The 24,568-nt window shown below is 38.5% G+C and overlaps 1 protein-coding gene across 1 annotated transcript; it reads left to right on the plus strand.

Annotated features, from left to right (window-relative positions):
• Positions 1-15,428: 15,428 nt before the first annotated feature.
• LOC132517939 (endogenous retrovirus group K member 8 Gag polyprotein-like) lies at positions 15,429-17,435 on the plus strand. The gene has a single exon (XM_060145961.1). It carries the CDS (start codon positions 15,429-15,431, stop codon positions 17,433-17,435), a length of 2,007 nt encoding a protein of 668 aa, XP_060001944.1.
• The last annotated feature ends 7,133 nt before the right edge of the window (positions 17,436-24,568 follow it).

Consider the following 24,568-nt stretch of genomic DNA (forward strand, 5'->3'; position numbering starts at 1 on the left):
AGGTCTCTTGAGAAGACAGCAGGGTCTAGGAGACATTGCAAAATTTGGACATGCTTATAGGCAAAGGTGGAAGAGCCAGTGAGCCAAAGGTGATTCAGAGGATCAAGAGAGAAGGGAGGTAACAGTGAAATAAGATCCCCCCAACATGCAGCAGGACAGAAGGACAGGCACGGGGAAATGGGCTGCCGTTATAATGACAGGGAAGCACGTCTACTAAACAGAAGAGAAGGAAAAGGAATAGTGGGGGAAAGCCTGAGATGCAGAAGAGGAAAGTTGAGAGAGATCAAATTCGATGGTTTTAAACTTTTAATAAAGTACCTCACTCTTAGGGAGTGAGATAGATACGGGTTGGTTTCTTGAAAAACAAAACCCAAAAATTTTGAAGCCATTGCTTTGGGAGGCAGAATGTTAAGACAGAGAGTCAATCAGATACAACTAAAGGACTGCTGATCCAAACTTAGAGTTCACCTGAAACTAAACTTTTCTTCCTCACTGCTCACTTCATTATTAATGTCCTTTTTCTTTAATGTTAACTAAATGGCATTGGGCTGTGACTTTCTTCAGACATGCTTGCCAATTCAAGAAATGCAGGAAATAAGCAACAAGGATTTGCTGTATAGCCCAGAGAACTATATTTGATATCTTGTAATAAACTATAATGGAAAATAATCTGAAAATATATATATATAAAATTGAATCGCTTTGCTGTACACCTGAAACTAACACAATATTGTAAATCAACTATACTTCAATTAAAAAAAAAGTGCAGAGAAAGCAGATAGAGCAATTACCCTGGGCAGGCCCTTGGCAAAGCCATTGTGGATGTAGGTCAGTGTTGGGAGAGAGTCCAGGGTGAAGACAGGTCATCTTTAAGTGCTGGCCACTGGTCATACAAGCAGACAAAAAGAAGTAGTGGGATAGAGGGAATGGTGAAGATCACAGTGATGCAGGATGGAGGTGAAAAGGCAACAGGTAAGAACCAGAAAGAGGAGTACTGAAGGAAGGTGTCAAGGTTCCTCACGTTGGTGGAATACAGAGATGCAAAACGATCTGAGAGTTATCAAACAAGGACAAAGACTAAGAACGCTGAATCTGTAGCTGCTGTTAAGGGGAAGCTTTTGCCCAACTCCTAATATTTTTGTCCAGGTAGTCTCTCCCATATGTATTCACTCTGCCCCACTGGAGGTGGTGTCACTTTCCTGATTGCTAAATTGGGAAGAAAAAATTAAGAGGGCTTAGATCAGCTTCTATCTCCTTCCTCTAGGGCAGAAGCTCCCCCTTAGAAAAACACCATCCTCGCTGCTATTCCATGGATGGAACACAGCTGGCATCAATCATCTTCTGCAACTGGGCAAGTAAATGTAACCAGTCCGGGGTTCTGGTCCATTTGACTCTCACTAAGCTACATCCTTCAGCTTGGCTGTTATCAATCATTTTACCCTCCATTGGTCACTCTTGAGGGAGGAGAAAGAAGGGAATTTTATTACTAAAGCTTCTGAGAGACCATAACAGCCCACTGAAACCTCCTGATGTCTGGAATGTTTCTGGCTTATTTCAGTTACAAACTGAAACTATGAAAGAATCCCACTTAAAAATTCTCCTTGTTCCTTTCCATGCCTACTTTATGTATGTCATGAGTTTAGTCTGAAAGTCATGACTGTTTAGTTTTCTATGAATGGCTATCCATTCCTGGCAATGCAGAATGTCTAATCTAGCCCTGAAGAGTAAGTTGGACCCAATTCTGCTAGCTAAGAAAAGCTTACCAGTGGCAGAAAATTATAATTCCAGACTGGTTCTGATGGAAAAAAAAATGTGTGAAGAATTAAAATTGTTCATATTTTTTAGATCAAAATAAAATATTGACGTATTGAAGGTTAAAAAAATAGAATAGACCCAAGAAATTTAAATTTGATGTAATAAATAAAAATAAATTTTCACATTTTAAAACCTAATTCCCTTGTGCAGATTCCTCTTAGGCCTTTCCTTTGGATGCATGAATTTATAAACATGCAAAGATCATACTAGCCCATCACCCCAGTTCCATATAAGGAAACAACTTCTACGTGATTATCTTTATTTCTGACTTCAAAGGTATAAATTCCAATCCAACGTTTAAATTAAGTTTATATTATATGTATGAGTCTTTGAAAACTCTGTTTCTGCCTATGAAATAGTTGCCATAGTAACTAATGCACTTCCAAAGAGGGGAAAATGTGCACCAATTTTTTTTCCACTTAAAAGGTAAAAATTAAACTAAATAACAACAGATAATGGCCATGTCATTAAAAGGTTGTTCTCTCACATATAGTATTACAAGTCTCACACATTTCTTTGATGTAGAGAAATAATATTCTCTTCCCCACCCTTGTGTGTTCGCACTCAAGGACAAAGAATAAAAAGTCCTTGAATGGGACACTGAGAGATTCATGAAGAATTCACTAAACAAACAATGTGAAGTAAATGATTGCATTGCATGCTGTATCTTAAATATCTTTTGTGAGATAGCTAATTCAATAATAATAATAATAATAATGGTCACCCCATACATAAGGGAAATACATACACAGAATATTTAGGTGTTAAAATTTTATTAAGATCACTTTAAGCTCTAAATTTCAGGGACCTAAAAGAGATCTTGGACCACAAAAACAATTATATTCATCATATGTCACTGAACATCCATAAATTAATCTTTTGCCTTAATTTGTTTGGCTGCTATTTTCGGTATAAAGAAAAGTTTTGATAAAATATTTTTTAATTGAGCTTATTAAACCAATTTTTTCTCTAGTCATGTTGAATCACTGTGATATGAAAGGTAAAAAGAAATTCATAAATTTCCACTTAATAAATTTTATCTTGTTAAAGTTCACTGACTTGTATAAGATAAAATGAGGGAGCCAGGGCAAATGTCAGAATTCAGATTTTGGTCACCTGAATATGTCCTTCTCTAACAGCCTACCATAGCCAAATAAATTTAATGCTAACCCTGAGATTTAAAAACATAGTCTTTCTAAAGTTCAGTATTAATTCTTTCATTTGATGTCCTCACTGCTATCTATTTTGTGTCATTATCTTTTTTCCCATTAGGAAATAACGTCTCCAATAAATATTGGAAGCATTATGCTTTGTATTTTCCATAAGCCACCAACTTTGAAATCTGTGCAGTAAAGCTATATACACTCCCTAGTAATCATTCCTGTTGGCATATGCAATAGGAAAATAAACAATGTGAAATAAACAGAAATAGGACCAAAAAAATTGCACATCAAAAGGTGTGAAAATATCATCTTTCTTTCATTAACAACTCCAGAGTAAGAGACAGAGTTCTTTAAACCAAATATTATAGGTATAACTTCAGACACTAAAGCAATGCTATAATAACAAAAAGAGAAATGAGATTTAGATACCAAACAGATGGATGATACACAGATGTTCCTGGAATGGCTGCTATAACAATAATAGTTGAATAGTCTTTGGGAAAATTTAGGCAATTACTTTCCATTTATGGAATGAACTGTATTTAAGATTTAGATCTAATTAATACTGCTACCGTATGCCTGCATGTGCTTATTAGCCAAATCTGAAGTGCAGTGAATTAGACATTCATTTCAAAATGTCTGCATCTTATAACAATAAAGACGTTCAACCTCGTGGTCACTGCTGTCATTATCAGATTATGTCCCTCAATGATCATAGCTGGCCATAGCTTTCCTGGGAATGATTCTAATCCAAATGTTGTTGATTATTATATACAGCATTCATTTGGAATGATGGATGGCTTCTGGTGCCATGTGAAAGCCATGTACCTTGGCTCCACTTTGCGGCAACCCAATCCATCAGAACTCCAGCCAAACCCAGAAGACATTTTGAGTTCTGCCATGCATGCTGGGGAACTGACAGCTGACTGAGGACAAAAGCTCCATCTTAATGAGTCTCCTTGGTCCTGAATCCATCACTGCCAGACTGACAAATGTCAAAACTTGACACCCTCCATTAGAAACTACTTAACCTTTAAGTCTGTATGGTGTAAAGGACCGCCAGCCTAAACTTTCTAATAATGAAAACTTGCTTAGCTAAGCTGCAGGATCAGGTGATACATCTGCCTCACCAATGAGAACCTTGAGGACTGAGGCATTAAACACTGGTGTTCCATATTTTTAACAAGTGTAGGTAACTATTAAAATTGTAGTTTTTACTACTGGGTGTAAGATAGGTTCAAAGATGTATTGTACAATACAAGGAATGTAGCCAATACTTTGAAAGAACTGTAAATGGAAAGTAACCTTTAAAAATTGTATAAAAAAATTAAATTTTTTAAAAGTTTTTAAAAAAAACTGTGGGTCTTAAGGTTACCAGGATCTAAACACTGGGTACAAAAACAAAGCATAAAAATCCATACATATAAACTATGTGTGTAGAAATTGGCATTTATAGAAATGAATGCAAATATACCCAAAACAGAGCACAGGCCTATCCAAGATAGCCTGGACACTAAAGCAAAATTGACCCTTCACAGTAGAAACAACAATTGTAGATAGTCTAATGATGGAATGAGATCACCCATCTGTGTGAGGCATTGTCTCTAGGACATATGGACAGAGACATGTACTGGTCACCAATGTGCTTCTCAACATGACCCAGCCCCTTGCAGGTAGCAGGGGCTGTGTGACTCTTCAGGACAATGCACTATGTGTAGGAATGAAGTGTGCCACTTCTGGTTTGGGGCATGTAAGACTGGGTATGGGTTTCCCACTCTCTTGTGCCCTGCTATAGTAAGCCACGTTTTGAGATGCCAGTGTCATAAAATAGTGGTGCTTCTGTGAGTCTGGGTCTCTGACCACCACCTGCAACTTGCACTGAATGTAGCTTAGGCAAGAAAAAATTTGTATATATTTCTAACTGAGATATTGAAGTCAATTTGTTGCTGCAGTATAACCTAACCTTATCCTGACAGAGACTGTTGAGAGTAAAAAGTTACCCTCAGGCCAGCAGTGCGTATCAGGAATGTTCTAGAAAATAGTAGTAGGTGATATCTGACTACAAGTACGGCAATGAGCAGTCTAGGTACTAAGTGCATAAAGAGTTCTATGCTGATAAGTAGATGTAGGGCCTTAGTCATGGCACTTTCTGAAGCAGAACTTCATGAATGGGTGTATAAGACCTCATGACTGGAACCGGAATTGCAATGAGGGAATATGATCACAGAAACAAGAAAGATGCCAGATTATCTGCATGGAGACACAATATAAGAAAAGAACCATAAAACTGCCTGTGACTAAGGATAAGACTTTTACCAAGGCTTGAGATGGGAAGAAAAGTAAATCCCAGCTCTGAACAAAGAAGCTTATTCTGGAGCAGAGAGCCAAGCTGGTCCTGAAAACTAATTCAAAAATTTTAATGGAAAAGTTTAAACAAGATGCATATGATGATCAATTCAATGTTTGTTATTAAAAAGATCAAATTAAAAAAAATAAAAAGAATTATTCTGTGTTCAAATTGAATTGCATCAATGAAAATGAACACAAATCCTGGTGTAGAACCCTCAAGCTACCCCGAGGCCCAGTGGGGCAAAGCGGGGCTCCTGGAGATGTGTTTTTTTAATGATCAGATAAAATGATGATGAGTCATTCCTCTCTCATGCTGTGTTGATTCTCATTAGGCCACGTGCCCTAAAAGAAAAGAACTCAGGTAGCAAGAGTTGGTTCGAAGCCAGGTTTGTGCCGAGGCTACTTCATTTGTATATTAGCATAAAAGAAATCTCTTAGCCCTCCCATCCAAAAAGCTTTTCATAGAAATTTAATGTCTGCTGTATCAATAATGGATTATATCCTTTATATATAATATAATAATATAATTATATATTAATTATATAATTATATATTAATTATATATTAATATATTAATATATTAATATATTAATATATTAATTATAATAATTAATATATATTATATATTATATATTAATTAATATATAATATATTAATTATATTGATATATAATATTAATTAATTAATATATAATTATATATTTTATATTATATATTTTTTATATTTATATTTATATTTATATATTAATAATATATATAATTAATATATAATTTATATATATTATTTATATATATATTTATATATATAAATTTATATATATAATTTATATATATATAAATTTATATATATATAAATTTATATATATATAATATATATAATTAATATATAATTTATATATATAAATTTATATATATTTATATATATATATTTATATATATAATATATAATATATATATAATTAATATATAATTAATAATATATATAATTAATATATAATTATATTTTTTATATTATATATTTTTATATTTATATTTACATATATTTATATATATTAATATAATTAATATATAATTAATATATAATATATTAATATATTAATTATATATTAATTATATAATAATGGATTATATCCTTTGATGGCTTTAATAGAATAGTGTTCCTCAATTTGTTCCTCAAATCAGTTCATAAAATTTCTATTTCCACATATTTTTTAAAATGTATTTTCAAAAGAATATCTGACTGCTTTTTGAAATATAGTGAAATATAGAAATGTATAAAATAAAGGAATGTCTTTACCTATTGGCTTTGGGAAAGGCAAGAAGCCTCTATTCTTGAGCAAAAATGCACAAATTTTGTTTTAGCCATTGAGCCTAAGCATGTCAAAAAAGAAAATCAGAAATTAAAAGTAAATTTAGATTTAGACTTTGTCCAGATACAAATTGATTTTGCTAAATTTGGAATCATGAATAGAATTCAGCAAAACACCCATATTAGTCTTTGAAGTATTAAGTCAGCAATTTGGCAGATGTGTTTTCTTTACAGATTTGCTCTGTCATGTTGCAGATAGAACCAGATCTAGTTTTGCAAACCAGGTTTCAGGTGATTTACAAAAGAAAAAAAAGGTTGCCAGCAAGGAACCCCCCCACCCTGAGATTTATGAAGAAGAGGTATACATGAAAAGAAACTGGAATTTCATATGGAACTAAGTCTTGTGGTCAGTAGATTAAATATTTTCTGCACATATACTTTGGCCATTATCTTGGCCAAATAACCACCAAATGGTTGACTCAAATTGATCATTAAAGCAAATGTAAAAGGCTGTTAATCAGTTAGTTAAAACAATAATCAACTTGCAAATAATCATGTATTTGATGTATTATTACACATAGACAAACTATGTCTATGTTCAAAAAAATTGTTTGATTTGATTAACTAGTCAACTAAATATTTAAAGTCACTTAAAGTTCTTTCTTGTAGTATACGTTCTCTTACTGACAGTAAAAAAGCATTAAGTTCTTTTATTCTTTATGAATTAGTGCAATATTATATATCTCTGTCTTCTGAGCATAAACATTGAACTGTCACTCTGGTTGTTTAATAACCTGACGGCAAGTGCGTATACATGGTCATACACATCACACACACATGGGGCTTTAAAACAGCATCCCACTTAAATCAATAGTGTAAAATTTATTGATTTAATTCCATCTTGAAGAGATAGAAAAATGAGCAGTGGTGCTTCCTTACAATTTATCATTGTTCATACAGAGTTTCAAATTCCTTTATGGTTATAATGAAATCCATTTTCTTAAAGTCAAACCTTAAAGTCAAACTTTTTCTTTAAGTCAAACCTTAAAAGGTAGGCCAGGGAAATTTCAAGGGAATCAGATCGTTTTCAAAAAGTCTGTAGATGAAAGCATCAGAAAATATTTTGTGGTTAAAGAATTCGGGAACATTAAACTCTTCTAAAACCATATATTTTACTTTTTTACTAATTATCACAATATCAAAATACTTGGGATTTTATTCAAAGAATGGGCAAAAATATGTATGTGCACATACGTTGTGCATATAGACACACAAGCTCAATTATACACATTCCCCGACACACTCTGTTGTCACAACTTTCTTAAGCAAAGTTAATTTAGCAGATGTGTTCTAGAATATCATCAAATTATAAAATATATAAGTAATATAAAATAACAAGAATACAAAAAATCCAATTAACTACCAAGTAAAATACTGGGGTACCTGATATATGCAATCTTCTCACAAGGATCAAACTTCCTCCTGTAAGTGGGTGGCTTAGTAACCAGTTTTCAGTGGGCATCACTGAGTTTATCCTTTAAGTCAAGACTAGCTTCTCCACCATCCACATGGCCTCAAAATCCAAGGTTACAGATAGGCAGGTGGGCCAGCTTGCCAACTTTCCTGGGACAGGACTCCAGGTCATGATACCTCCAGCCAGGAGCAACATGGGGCTGTGACCCAAGGGCCAAATAGAGAGAAGGTAGTAACCAGATGAGAAATATGATATGAAATACAATATATCATAAGAAAAAAGACCAAAGAATGCTGGTTGAATTAAATATCCAGAAGAGGACGCAAAGGACCAGAACTGGTTACAGGCAGAGTCTATAAGACATCACTGACTTCTCTACTAGGAAGAAAATACATCGCTCCAGGTGGAGAAGGAGAGCCAGACAGTCCCTGAATTGAAGCTGAGAATCACATTCCCCTTGGGAATCTCTCACAGTTCAGAGTTGTGTCTTTGTACTGAGTATATAAGTGGGGTTTCTCCCTATTTTATATCATCCTAAGTGGAGATAAACCCCACCTTTCCCTTGTTTCCAGCTGAGACAAGGCTGGAGTTTCAAAGGTTTTATTAGGGTCTGAGTAGAAAACAAAAGGAAATTAAAATAGAGTGTCATGAATTTAGGCAATCTGACTTGCCAGGTAAAAGAAGAGACTGAGTCCCTTAGGCCTTTTTAAGAATACATGGAGTCAGGAATGTTTATTTCAAAGAAGTCTCTGATCTTGACCCACACTAGGCTCACCTGACCATCACAGACCTCAACAGGATTACCCCATCCTGTTCCATTCTCTCCTTTTTAAAGAAGAGCCAAGGTTTAGTCTTTAAATGAATTCTGCTATAATAATTCTAAATCTACATTGATTCTTTTGCCCTATGACTTAATCCATATATTATGTACATACTCATTTTGATGTTTAATTATAGATTCTCCTAAATATTGATAATATTATAATTGTTTGATTAAATTTTTTTCAACAAGAAATGCAACAAGCTTTTTAATTTGCCTGCACTGGTCTCAGCATATACTAGGCATTTAGTACACAATAAAATTGATGTATATGAGATTTAAATTCTCTACAAAATTTTTACTTAAAATAAGCATTAGCTATATTGCATGGTTGAGCACAGCTTGGCAAGAGGATACTCTTACCATGTATATTAAAATTATCTTATACAAAGCATATTCTTAGAGAATATTCTTAGAGAATGCAAAAGGTGAGGTAAGGATTTTTTCATGTCCCTAGGAGGGCTTTTAACTAAGTACAGTGACTATATCAGGTCTTATAGTCATACTTAGGAAATCTGACCTAAAAGTGGCTGACCATTTTTGGTATCTATGCCATGAGAAGAGATGATTTCACTCCCTTACCTCTTACCCAATTGTTTTTACCTCGAGGTTCTCCCAAATCTCTGGGAAAACAAATCTGAGTCAATCTTCTTTGTGTTCGGTCATTGATTCTATGATTCATTCATGCTATTTTGTGCCAGGCACCTGTTATCATATTCTCACGTTATCATATTCTAGTGGTAGAGATATAATTAACATATGATAAATAAAAGGTGAATATAAACGGTGGTGGGTTCTAGGAAGAAAACACCTGAAATGGACAATAAGATGGGGACCTAGTTAAGTAGGGTGATCAGAAATGACTGCCCTGAGATCTGAATGTTAAAAATGAACAAGCCACACAATGAGGCCGGCAAAGAACATTCCAGGCAGATATTGGTGTCCCCAGGGTTGGACCTTACCTTTCCTTACCTATTAGTACTAGAAAGGAAATCAGGAATACTTTAGCACATCAACTCTAATGATAGAACTTCAAAGAATTGGGTTGTTGTCTGAAAAGATATTTAATTACCTTCCCAGCATTACTGAAATGACAATTTTGTAGACAATTCCAGTCATATTCATATACTCGTGAGTATACACAGAAAAACAGCTGCCTCAATATATTGACAGTTAATCAGAAAAAAAAACCCACAAACCTCAATGATCTCTACATTATTGCCCAAAACAGTTTGATTAATTTTTCACTGAATGGACCAAATTTTTGTCTAAAATATCAGATATTTCCTTCCCACTCCAATCTAGACAACAATCTTCCTTATACTATTTATCCCACAATTACAGTGACTAGCTAGCCCCAGGCCCTTCTTAAGGTCTTCCTCCTGAGGAATGACCTTAGGCCGTCCTGTTCTATGTCATGGAAGGAGGCTTCTCTTTCATGCCCCAGAGTCAGACACATGATTGAGCCATAGGTGGAAAGACACAAAAGCAGGGAGTTGTTCAGGGGCCTATGATGAGGCCCACTCCACATAGCCCTGCCTAAGCAGAGTAAAGCTGCACTTAGCTAAGTTAACCAGATTTTCCCTCTTGGAAATAAACTGAGAAATAAATAAAGAATCAAATACTGAGCAGCAAAAGCGAAAGCTAAAAGTTACCAGACAAGCAAAAGTAATAAAGAGCCTGCAAAGCCCTATGGTACTGGGAGAATAAAAGCAGAGAAGATGCTGACACCAAATAGTATCAGTAGGAAGGGGAACATGCACAAAGAAGCAAAGACCAAAGGAGCACATGAATGGTGGAACATTAGTATGGAGATCAGTCAGTCTGGCAGCTTAAACATCCCTGGAACAGCCTCAGATTCAGTTCCAGCCTCTGTCAGGCTTAGACACAAGGTTCCCATACTTGGAAACTGGAACATCCCAGATTCCCTTATTGCCAAATGGGTCCTCACAATAAACACAGCTTGGTCCTCCCCAGTTCACTGAGCAGGAATGACCAAGATTATTCTTTGACCCAGAGGATGCCTAACAGAAATATGCCCCATTCTGTCAATCTTTTCCCATTGGAAACAATGAGACAACGAACACATTATTTATGTAGTATCATTGCTGAATCCCCAGAGCCTACAGCAGTGACGGATACATAGCACTCAATACAAGCACTCAATACATGTTTGCTTTATAAATGAATTAATGACTGAGTGAAAGAGATAAGAAATAACAAGACATTATTCATCATTAAAAAATGACACTCCTCTCTTCTCAAACCAACTCCTCCAGAAAAAAAGGAAGTTTTTAAAAAAACATAGAAATATCATTTTATATCACAAGTTCTACTAATAATGTACCTTCAGAGATGGAGAGAAACCTTAAGAAATCAGTTCAATATTTTTAGGTCTAAGCAGAGATACCAATAGTAAAAATAAGCCCCAGAGCAAAGTCTAATCTACTCCATTTCTATCATTAAATGTCCAAAAGATGTCCCTGACATTCTCCAATGGTAAAAGGTGGACTACTTCTGGGCAGGAAGGATGGAAGAAAGGTGGGGGGGGGGAGGGAGACAGGAAGAGAGGCTGAGAGAGCAGGAGGGAGGGTGAGAGGGAGGGAGAGAGGGTAGAAGAGAGAGAGAGGAAGGAAAGAAGAAAGGATGAAATATCTCATATTTTCCTTTAGTCCCTTCCCCTTTACCACTTGCCTATCTTTTTGACCTCCCTCCTCTGAGAGCTTTTGATTGCACAGAGCAGGGAAATTGTACAACTGCCTTTTAATGGAGGTCTCTCACCCCAGAAGCAGAGATGTGTCCCCTTGCCCCTCAAAACCCTACTCCTCTCAGACTTGCCTCACTTTATTCCCCTCAGGCTCTGACAGTTAAGTCAAGGTTGTACCCTAATGTAAATGAGATATATAGAAATTGGAAATGTTGAATTTAGAGTGTTCAGATTGGAACAGACACTGGTCTTTCTTCCTTTCTTACTTTGTTTTTTAAATAATATTTCTTTGCACACATGGGGCAAACTAAGAAGGAAATCTCACCATGTTCACAGTGAAACAACCCTGAGTTTAGAAGCTACCCCTTCATGAAGTTGATTAAGCTAGGAAAGCGAATATTCATAGCTTAGATTCTTACGCTTATGAGTTCTATTCTTTAAAGAATTTTTAGATTAATTCAGCTGAAGGGTAGTATTTGATGGACAGAATTAAAAGAAACCCACAAGGGATTAAGTAGTCCCTAAAAGATCCTTATGTCAAACTTGAGAAAAGAGTGGAGATTTGAGTCCATTGCATCTGAGCAATTCCTGCCAGAAGTTAACAGTATAAAAACAGGTGGGTAAATTAGCATAAACAAAATTGTATTGGGATACGAATTGTCATTTTCTTAGCCACACTCAGTCCTAGATATCAGAGGTCTTCCTGTGGATGTTTAACATGATAATTAACAGCAAGTAATAGGGCCTTCCCTGGTGGCGCAGTGCTTGAGAGTCCGTTTGCTGATGCTAGGGGACAGGGGTTCGTGCCCCAGTCCGGGAGGATCCCACATGCCGCGGAGCGGCTGGGCTGATGAGCCATAGCGGCTGAGCCTGCGCGTCCGGAGCCTGTGCTCCGCAATGGGAGAGGCCACAACAGTGACAGGCCCGCGTGCCACAAAAAAAAAAAAAAAAAAATTTCAGGTAATAAATATTAGTTACGCCTTGAACTCTCTGTGACTTGCTCTAATTGTTTAATTCTACAATGGAATCAGTGCTCTTTAGCTGCATCCAAATAAAAGATTTTAGCTATTAACTATGGATGAATTGCTTCCATAAAATTTCAGAAAAGACAAAGTTGTTTGTTAAAAAATAACTACTTATTTTTGTTCTCTACATGGATATATAAATCATACAATGTAACAAAGCCATACTTTAAAGTTGCAAAGGAACAGCAATTAAAAAAAAAAGTCCTCCATATTCATTTTTTTCCGCTTTGAGCTTAAAAAACAACATGGTCAAACTAATTTTTTTTCCAAAAACTTGCTCCTGGGCTTAACAGCTTGTATGATAAGTTACATTTCAGCCTTGGAGGGAAATTTGACAACTGACCTATACAGTTAGAAAAATAAGGCTATAATGGAGAGTTTGAAGTTGTTAGCTATGACTGTACTATAGTATGCAACAATTATGAGCATTTCGTGTACATTTTTTGAGTCAGTTTGGTGAACAGAAATCATATCTATATGTGCAAATTATCAGTCTTTACAAAGAGCTCCTTTGGTTCACCTGTATGTGCATATACAATGCTAAAGTAAATACTGTGTCATGAGTATAACTCGTTAAATACATGCCAAAGGGGGGGAAAGGAGAGAATAGGGCAAACATTGTACAGCATTTAATGTTTTCCAAATAATGACCTGTTGCTGTTGAGTTGGATAAGGCATAGGTAAGGCAGTTCCTTATATGTGAACACACACAAAAAATAATAACAATAAAGACAAAACTCCCTTGGAAGGACTCATACCTGGGATTAGTACTCGTACTTCTCAATGGCAACCTGAAGTTAGATAAACAACCTAAATTGGGCTTGTTTATAGCCCGAGAAGAATTTTCCATACTGCTTCCAGAGTCTTGCACATAGTAGGCCAGACAGTGCCACACTATGGCAGGCTGTAAAAGCCAAAGGAGGTTGGCTACAGGTCACTGCCAATCAGTGTCTCGAGGCAAGGGTGCAATTATAACTAAGAAGTGCTGTGAGTAACTTGGAAACATGTTGCATCACCCTCTAAACATCTCTAAAGTAACTCCCAAACTGTGGAGGCGAGTTTTCTCCATAATAGCTTGTGCCCGTGAAAGAGTAGAGCACAAGGGTCCTAACCTTGCCCTAGAGGCGGATTACGCGGGGTCAGTTGTAGCTCCTCCACACTAACTCCCTGACTTTGTGCGAGTTACTTAAACTCTGCTTGATTAAGGATTTTCATCTGATTATGGTTGTAATAAAGTTATGATAATATAGTGATGCAACTTGTTTTCCTGTCTGGCGGGCTATTTAATCATCAACACAAAGACTACAATGTTAAATCAGAAAAGCAAAATGTAGAACAGATCCCAAACTCACAAATATGTATATGTTCTATATATATATATATATATATATATATATAGAATATAAAATATATTTATAAACTTTTTTTAAATATCTTGTTAAAAAATACAAAAAAAAACAAAAGAAATCCATGGCAGTCATGTCTAGGTGATGTGAGTCCTGAGTGAGGGAAAGAGATGTCAGAGGTAGTAGACTTCTTGTAGGAAAGAGAAGCGAGCTTCTGCTGGGAGGAAGGAAACAATACATACAAAAAGAAGCTCTTAGAGACAGAAAAATGACTGGCAAGCTAATTTCATTGTGCTGGACGGAAGCCTGGAGGAGTAGAAGGAGTGAGGAGTCACAATTAGAAAGTTACTGCAACGTCAAGAGAGAATTGGGTAGGTACAGAATCACAGGAATTTCCAAAATTCTGATCTATTATTTACTGAATTCTCTGAATGCACCCTCCATTACCTCATCGCCACCTACTCTTGTGTTTTGTTTCACTTACTTCCTCCATCCACGATGGTGAAGATATAAGTTATTTATTTTGTATGATGGGTTTTGTGTTTCTTTAAATCAGACACCAACCCTAAGCAGCCCTCCAAGCAGTCCTGATTTTATGTTAATCACATGAAAAATCATATTTAAAAGGTGCATTTTTATTTTTTGCACAAACAAAATCATACTATTTATTTATTTATTACATATCATGGACATCTTCCCATGTCAGAACTCATGGACTTACCCCATTGTACACTTTTCCTTACTGCATAGCATTCCACAATGTGAGTGGACCAGGATTTATTTACACTGTTGCTGTGTTTCTCTTATTACAAACAATACCATAATGTGCGTCCCAGTGAATGTACATCTGAGCTTATATGTAAGTATAATGAAGAGTCTAGCTCCACTGTTGGGAGCCAAGAAGTTTTCGCCATTAGAAGATGGCCGACACCCTGCTTCTCTTCCTGATTTATGAGATAGAAGTTCGCGCCTAAAATGAAAGCCCGCGCACGCAGCACCAATGATGATTAGCCAAGTACTTCCCTCATTCTGAATCCCGCCCCCCTTTCTCTGCAGTGTATAAATACAGCTACCGCAGCAATAAAAGTTTGAGGCTTGATCAGGATTCTGTCTTGCCTCCATTCTTTCGCGTCTCCTGCCCTTCCCCCTTTTTTCAACCCCCACAGGTTCCTCCTCGGACTCACAAGGATTTGTCCTGCTGGTCGGGACTCCCGGGGACGCCTGGGGCCGTACACAATTGGCGCCCAACGTGGGGCTCGAGGAACGGATCCTGACGGAGGTAGCACGCTTACGAACGCCTGGCCAGGCACCCACCGAGCCGCCGCGAGACTTACTCGAAAGTGCAGCTTGATTAGGTCCCCGGAGGACTGGCCGCCCTTCGGCAGTCGTGACCTGAGGATAAGGTAAGCGGAGCTATAAATATGGGACAGGAATTGAGTTCCCATGAACTCTTTCTTCAGGGGATCGAGGATTCCCTCAAGATGCGGAAGATTAAGGCTAGAAAAAAAGATTTGCGTGAATTTTTTATGTTCTTGTCTGATGTTTGCCCATGGTTCCCACAGGAAGGGACAATAGATAAAAAATGCTGGAATCGTGTAGGAAATTGTTTAAATGATTATTATCAAACCTTTGGGCCTTCTAAAGTGCCTGTGACTGCGTTTTCGTATTGGAATTTAATTAGGGAGATTCTCATGGGTCATTTTTTTGACCCCGATGTCCAAAAGGTTGTAGAGACCGGGGAAACAATTCTTAAAGCAGCCTCTCGTCTCCATTCAGCTTGTCCATCCGTTACCATTGATATGGGTTCAAATGAAGAGTTCCCAAAAATTCCAGAAACCGGTCATCATTATCCCACAGATGATAAAGTTATCCCAAAGATTTATCCTTCCCTTACTGCTATTAAGGGTGATCCCAATGATGACCAGCTTTCCCCCCAAGATCAGGAAACTCTCGATGAGCAGGCTGCTCGTTATCATCGCAATGATGATCCCTGGGGATTCCCCCTTTTGAAGCCTCCACCATCTTATAATACTCCTCATCAGATGCCTGCCTTTAGCGCCCCTGCTCCCATTGCCCCCCTGATTGATCCCCTTCGACAGGCTAAGATGGCCTTAACCCAGGAAATTTCCTCTTTGAGAGATGTTTTACAACAAAAACGGGAACGCTTGGATCTCCTAAAGGAGCTTAAGGCCCTTGAGGTGGAGCTTACTTCTTTTAATGTCTCGAACGGTCCCAATAAACCCCCGCTTCGACAAAAACCAGGATCCATTAAGTTAGCCTTCCCTGTTACTCGCAGTCAAAATTTACCCACTCAAGGTGAAATTCAAGCTGAAGATAGTGAGGAAGGGGAAGAGGAAGAGGGAGAAGAATCTCCTGAACCTGATGAGGGACCAGATATTCATAATTCTTCTGGGGGCGGCCCTTTTGAACATAAATATCGCCGCCTCAATTTAAAACATATAAAAGATTTAAAATCTGCTGTCAATAATTATGGGCCCACAGCCCCTTATACATTGGCAATCTTGGAGGGATTAAGCGATCGCTGGCTGACCCCAAATGATTGGCTTACCCTGGCTCGGGCCACCCTTTCTGGGGGAGATTTTGTTTTATGGCGCACTGAATTTGCAGAAAATTGTAGAGAAACTGCCCAAAGAAATGCTGAAAACAGAACTTCCCGATCATGGACCCGAGATAAATTACTTGGCCGTCCCCCCTATGAATCCAATGAGTCTCAGGCTGCTTTTCCCCCTGGTTTGTTGGCTCAAATACAACATGCTGGCCTTAAGGCCTGGCGCCGTCTTCCGCCTAAGGGTTCGCCCACAACTTCCTTGGCAAAAATTCGCCAGGGACCAGAAGAGCCTTATTGTGAGTTTATTAGCCGCCTCACGGACGCCGCCGAGCGTGTAGTGGGTGATAGTGAAACTGATAATGCCTTTGTTAAACATTTAGCTTATGAAAATGCCAATCCGGCCTGCCAAGCTGCCCTTCGGGCTCATCGTGGTGGTAGCCTGGCTGATTACATTAAGTTGTGCTCCGGAATTGGTCCCTCCCATTCTGTTGGTCTTGCGATTGGAGCTGCTCTAAAAGATTTTATTAAAGATACATCCGTCCTAGATAAACAACAAAAAACTTGCTATAATTGCAAACAACCTGGACATTTTGCCCGGAATTGTTCATTACATAGACAAGGACAGTCATTAAAGGCTAACCCACAACAACCCCAATATCAATCCCGGGCTCCTCCCACCACCATTTGCCCTCGTTGTAAAAGAGGCAAACATTGGTCTTCAGAATGTTTTTCAAAAACGGATATAAATGGTCAATTGCTCCCCAAAAAACAGGGAAACTTTTCACGGGGCCAGCCCCTGGCCCCTTCCTTGGAACCAAACCAAGGGGCAATTCGGTTTGTTCCTCAAAAATCTGGATAAGTTCCCTGCACCCAGATGTTGGCTCCCTCTGTCGAGCCACACCCGGAAGCGCAGGATTGGACCTCTGTGCCTCCACCGACTCAATATTAGTCCCAGAACAAGGAGTACAACCAATTCCCACAGAAGTTTATGGCCCCCTGCCCCCAAATACTTTTGGTTTAATTTTAGGAAGAGGTAGTTCCGCTTTGGCTGGCCTCCAAATTATACCTGGTGTTATTGATAATGATTATTCAGGTCAAATTACCCTTTTGGCATCTGCTTTACAAGGCCCTATATCAATCCCTAAAGGTCAAAGGATAGCACAGTTAGTATTGTTGCCCCTAAATTCTTTAAATAAGAGCCATACTAATTGTCCTAGAGCAGATGCTGCTTTTGGCTCCTCAGATGTTTATTGGGTCCAACAAATTACTCCTGAAAGGCCACTCCTAACCCTGTGGTTAGATGGAAAGAAATTTGAGGGTTTAGTCGATACAGGAGCCGATGCAACAGTTATTTCGGAAAAATATTGGCCCTCCTCTTGGCCTTGTACAGTGTCTATAACTCATTTACAAGGCATAGGACATTCTACCAATCCTAAACGGAGTTCTAAAGTTCTTACATGGATAGATACTGAAGGTAATACTGGACAGGTACAACCTTATATTTTGCCACATATCCCGTTGAATCTTTGGGGACGTGACATCCTGTCACAATTAAAGTTAATCATGGCCAGCCCCAATGAGGTGGTGACCCAACAAATGCTAAACCAAGGGTTTCTACCAGGCTTAGGCTTAGGAAAAAATAATCAGGGTATTACACGACCTATTTCCCTGGCATCTAACATAAATCGCCAGGGCCTAGGCAGTTCGCCTTTTTCTTAGCGGCCATTGACCTTCCTGTGCCCCATGCGGACAAAATACGATGGAAAACTAATGATCCCGTTTGGGTGGACCAATGGCCTCTAACAGAAGAAAAACTTACAGCTGCCACAAAGCTAGTGCAGGAACAATTGGCCGCTGGACATTTAGAAGCCACTACTTCGCCATGGAATACCCCTATATTTGTGATAAAAAAGAGATCTGGCTCATGGCGACTTCTCCAAGATCTTAGGGAAATTAATAAAACAATGTTTACCATGGGAGCTTTACAGCCTGGCTTGCCTTCTCCTATTGCCATTCCAGCTGGCTATTTTAAAATCATTATTGATCTTAAAGATTGTTTTTTTACTATCCCTCTCCATCCTCAGGATAGAGAGCGTTTTGCATTTAGTCTCCCAGTAATTAATTTTAAAGGCCCAATGCCACGTTTTCAATGGAAGGTCCTCCCGCAGGGTATGGCCAATAGCCCCACCTTATGTCAAAAATTTGTTGCACAAGCTGTAGACCCTCTTAGGGCTCGTTGGCCTGGTATCTATATCATTCATTATATGGATGATATTCTTTTGGCTGGAAAATCAACTGATGAACTCCTTAAGTGTTATCAAGATTTAAAAGATAATCTTGCTTCCTCTGGCCTTCAAATTGCTTCAAATAAGGTACAATTAAAAGATCCATACTATTATCTTGGTTTCGAATTAAACAAAAAAAATAATTACCACTCAAAAGATACACATACAAGTATCACATTTGCAAACCCTCAATGATTTTCAAAAATTTTTGGGAGATATTAATTGGCTACGACCGTATCTTAAACTTACTACGGGAGAGTTAAAACCCTTATTCGAAATTTTACAAGGGCCATCAGATCCCTTGTCACCCCGTAGGCTGACTAAGGAGGCTAAAAATTCTCTTCAATTAGTAGAAAAGGCCATTAGATGTCAACAGATTACCTTTTTAGATTATGGTCGTCCCTTTAGTTTGATTATTTGTGCCACTGCACATACACCCACTGGAGTCCTATGGCAAGATCATCCCCTCTTGTGGATACATTTGTCCGTATCTCCTAATAAAGTGCTTAAGACCTACCCTTCCTTAGTAGCACAGGTTCTTACTTTGGGCAGAGAAAAAAGCCGTCAATTTTTTGGCAGAGATCCTGATCATTTGATTCTCCCCTATACCAAAGAAGAGCTTAGTTGGTTATTACAAACTGATGATAAATGGCTTGTTTCCTTATCCTCCTTTCAGGGTAATATTGATAATCATTATCCACCTGATAAGCTCCTTCAGTTTGCTAGAAAACATCTGTTTATATTTCCCAAAATCACTTCTGCTGTTCCTCTGGGAGATGCTGCCCTAGTATTCACTGATGGATCATCATCCGGTGTTGCTGTATTTGTTATAAATAATCGGCCCTATAGGGTACAGTCCCCCTTTTTATCAGCACAACTTGTTGAGCTTTTTGCCATTCTTCAGGTTTTTGAGATGTTACAGAATATCCCCTTTAATTTATATACGGACAGCTCATATATAGCTTTGTCCGTCCCCCTTTTAGAAACTGTTCCATATATTAAACCCTCTTCCAATGCTGTTCCCCTTTTTCAACAACTTCAAAGTCTTATACTTCAAAGACAAGCGCCTTTTTTTATTGATCATCTTAGGGCTCATACAGATCTTCCTGGACCCCTCTCTCAGGGCAATGATTTAGCTGATAAAAATGCCCGCCTGATGTGCACCGTAACCTCTGATTCTGTTTCTCAAGCTACTCAATTTCATCAGCTACATCATGTTAATGCACATACTCTTCGCTTAATGTTTAAGCTTACTCGAGAACAATCAAGACAAATTGTAAAAAATTGTCCAGGGTGCGTTACATTTTTACCTCTTCCACATCTTGGGGTAAACCCAAGAGGTCTATTACCTAATGAAATCTGGCAGATGGATGTTATCCATCTTGCTAAATTTGGAAAATTAAAATTTATTCATGTGTCCATTGATACCTTTAGCGGCTTTATATATGCCTCCCTTCAGGGAGGAGAAACCACAAAAAACATTATTTCACATGTGCTCCAATGTTTTACAGTTTTAGGCAAGCCTCAAATAATTAAAACAGATAATGGGCCTGGGTATACCTCCCAGGCTTTCCAAGATTTTTGCACCCGGCTTCAAATAAAACATCTTACGGGAATTCCATATAACCCCCAGGGTCAAGGCATAGTAGAAAGAGCCCATCAAACCCTTAAAAATACCATTTCCAAGCTTAAAAATAATGATTTAACTGCTACAAAAAATTCCCCCCAAAATATTCTTAGTCATGCCCTGTTTGTAATTAATTTTTTACAATTAGATAATAATGGTAGATCTGCCGCCGATCGCCTTTGGCATCAAGAAACTAAAAATCAATATGCACAAGTTATGTGGAAAGACCCTTTGACCTTTAAATGGCATGGACCCGATCCACTCCTCATCTGGGGGAGGGGATCCGCATGTGTATATAATACCAAAGAAGGTGGAGCACGCTGGTTGCCTGAGCGCCTTATTAAACCTATAAGTTCTATAAAGTAATAAATTTTATCCAGGGCCCTTTTCCCTGAGATTGTATTTCTTTTTCTTTTTCAGAAGAAGATGGAGACCCTCCTAATATTGAAAGAGCGGCAGAGACGACATGAGCTATCCGTTGTGACCCTGATCCTGTCATCTTTGCTGGTTGTTGGACAGGCTGAAAGCACTCCCCACTTACCTCAAAATTTAACCTCATACATTACCATCGCCTCGCCATTACAGAAGCAGAACCAAAGGATGATTCTGGCTGCCCCTCCACTGGAGCGGCATGAAACAGAGACATGCCTACCCCCCTCTTTGATGGAGGGTATGGGTACCGAGTTGAGTGTGGCAGCAAAGCATGCACAAGGGAAAACGTGTATATATGTATATACAAGGTAATCTCTGTTATTCCCTGTGAGTATACCTGAATTATGATAGAGGTTGGTATCTAAACATTGTTTTTGGCTTTTAGTAGCTAAGATTATCTTTGGCTCTGCCTCTCCTCCCCAAAAGATACCAAGAGCCGATGAGTGTGGACACACATACCTTGTCCACGGGAGGATTCAGGTTACTACTCCCTCACTCGGTTAATGCCCACCTCCTTAAAAGAAATAAAAAGGGAGGAAATGTTGGGAGCCAAGAAGTTTTCGCCATTAGAAGATGGCCGACACCCTGCTTCTCTTCCTGATTTATGAGATAGAAGTTCGCGCCTAAAATGAAAGCCCGCGCACGCAGCACCAATGATGATTAGCCAAGTACTTCCCTCATTCTGAATCCCGCCCCCCTTTCTCTGCAGTGTATAAATACAGCTACCGCAGCAATAAAAGTTTGAGGCTTGATCAGGATTCTGTCTTGCCTCCATTCTTTCGCGTCTCCTGCCCTTCCCCCTTTTTTCAACCCCCACAGGTTCCTCCTCGGACTCACAAGGATTTGTCCTGCTGGTCGGGACTCCCGGGGACGCCCGGGGCCGTACACACTCCACTTTTTTTTTTAATTGAACTATAGTAGGTTTACAATATTGTGTTAGTTTCAGGTATACAGCAAAGTGATTCAGAAGTATACATAGTTTTTACAGAGGAAAGAGTCTGACTGCTCGCAGCTTTCAAGCCTCACACCAGTCTCTCCTCCTGTCCACGTGTGGGGAAGGTGATGGAAAGCCCATGCTTTCCCTTCCTGGGTATCAGTGGGAAGGTCACACCATGCAGCCCCTGGCTCACCCTCAAGAACCCTCTTCCCAGTCCCATCCACTAACCACAATAAAAACCCAAACTCACTTCGCTTTGCTCTCTCAATCCACTTCAGACTTTCCTGGGAGCCTGCCCTATGTTCCCAGAAAGCCTCATTGTGTGAGTAATGAATTTTTCATACTCTCTCAGTGCATGTGTGGAATCTAGACATGTCACCAAATGCAGGCGGGTGGTTGATCCTGTCCCTCCACAGGGGAGTTGCAAGACAGCAAGTGTTTATGTGAGACATATTTCTAGAAGTAGATTTACAAACACCAGCAGGCAGTATAATGTCCCATTTTCCCCATTCTTAATAACTGTGATTTTTTTAATCTTTTGCATACTGATAAGCCAAAAGGGAAATAGATAGAATTTATCAATAATTGCATTAATTTGTAATTATCTGATTAACAAGGAGTTGGATATTCTTTTCATTTATCTTCTGGCGATTTGTAATTCTTTTACCGTGTACTGTTCACATTCTGTTCTTATTTTTCTATATGTAGAAACATTTATTAAGAATACTAGTCTTTATCTGTGGTATATATTGCATATATATTATCTAATTTTAATTGTTTAACTTTGTTTACAGTTTCTTTTTCTGTAGACAAGTTGTTAATCTTATATAAATAAATTATTCAGCCCTTTTATCTTTTTGGTATTCAGTCATGTTTAGGAAAGACTTCTACATCTTAAGGTTATAAGGTTGTATGCCTGAGGCTAAGCAGGAAGACTGTGTTAGTCTCCTGGGATGTAAGAGGTAAAACTAGTTTTCAGCGGGTCAAGGTCCTATACGTGAACAGGAATGATACCGAGCACGGCCCTGTGGGGCTCCTGGGCACAAAGCCTTTCTGTACGTCCCATTTCTTTGATTACAGGAAATAGGCTTCAGTCAGCCTCCATGACCTTCCCTGAGCTCCAACCGGCAGATTCAAGCAGTTGTTAATTAGGGAAGGGAGGGGATGTGAGACTAGGGAGAAACAGTCAAGGGAAACAGTAGTACAGCCTTGGAGCAAGGTCCTGGTTCCCCATCAAGAGATACACACAACAATATCTTTGAGCTGTTTTGCAGATACTGAAACCCCCATAGGGTGGGAGAAGTTAAAACAGCATGCTGCCCCCAAGCACACAGACCCCAGACCTGTTGGAACCAGAAGGTTGATGATGCTGATTCCCACTTACCTCCCCACCAACCAATCAGAAAAATGTCCACGAGCTGATCACGCCCCTTTGAACCATTACTATAAAACTTCTCACTACCCTCTCCAAGGGGGGACACACAGTTCTGAGGACTTAGCAGAACTGTGGCCCCCTTTGCCTGGCAAAGCAATAAAGCTATTCTTTTCTACTTCACCCAAAACTCTGTCTCTGAAATTTAATTTGGTGTCGGGGTACAGAGGCTGGATTCAGCTTAAAGTTCTTCTCCAGGCTTCCTTTTCTCTAAACCCAGGTACGATTTCTATCTAATAATGTATTGAGTATACACATGTGCCAGGGATTGTTCTAAGAAATACAGATGAATAAATGAATAAGGCATAGGGTCTGATTTCCAGAAGCTCATGGTCTAGTAAATGCCTATTTTAGAAAAGAAATACAGTATAGAAATAGACCAAAATTGCCTGATTGCTTTTGGAATGTTTGAAGAAGTCACCTCATTTTTAATTACCACTGCCTCATATTGTCTAGGATATGATATTACTATTTCATCAATATCTGTTCTTTGGATCCGTGGGAGTCTTTAGCAGATGTGGTACAATTCAACCTTCAGACTCAAATCCAGACTTGGGCTCTGTTAATGCAGAAAAGGGAAAGCAAGCCCCTCCCATCTGTCCAATGCTCACCTCTCTAGGCTTACCCTGCAGTCAGGAGTTGCCAGAGAAAAGAAACAGTAGTTTGACATTTCTAACTTTCCTATATTCTGTTGTATCTTTCCATTCTAAAATAACCCCTTGATTTTCACACATATTATGTGCCTGGGATACAGGTAAATCTTATAAAATAGGAAAACATAATATCATGCAAATAATTAAAGAATACTGCTTTTTGTAGCCACTTATTTTCTCTCTTTTAATGTAGTAGGGGGAAAAAACAGAGACAATTTTCTAGTATCCATTTCCACAGTAAGGAGACAACTAGGGTTACCTAAGAGTCCATTCTTTACCACCCTTCAAACCAAGTTGAAGTGCTAACTCCAAATCTACTGCTAACATATTCAAAAACCTGGTCTTTGGGGTGTAAGTTCTTGGCATGTGGCCTCCTCCAGATTCCCTAGACTCTAATTCCTCATCTACAATGCAGCTTCTGAAGAACAACTGTCAAAGCTTCACACACATTGGAAAAGAGATTTTCCATTCACTGCCAAAGGAAAAGTTAAATACCTTATTGAAATGCATAGCAAAATCCTCTATCACCAGAGGGCAAAAGTTGCTTTCAGCACTTTATTTAAACTTACATATGTTATTACTGTCTGGCACATAAAGTAGCTGAAAAGCTTTCGAGATGTTTTCTT

This window comes from Lagenorhynchus albirostris, chromosome 3 (genome assembly GCF_949774975.1).
Source record: "Lagenorhynchus albirostris chromosome 3, mLagAlb1.1, whole genome shotgun sequence".
NCBI classification, from domain to species: Eukaryota; Metazoa; Chordata; class Mammalia; order Artiodactyla; family Delphinidae; genus Lagenorhynchus; species Lagenorhynchus albirostris.

Coding starts and splice junctions, on each gene's coding strand:
- LOC132517939 (XM_060145961.1), top strand. CDS start 15,429: ATGGGACAGGAATTGAGTTCCCATGAACTCTTTCTTCAGGGGATCGAG.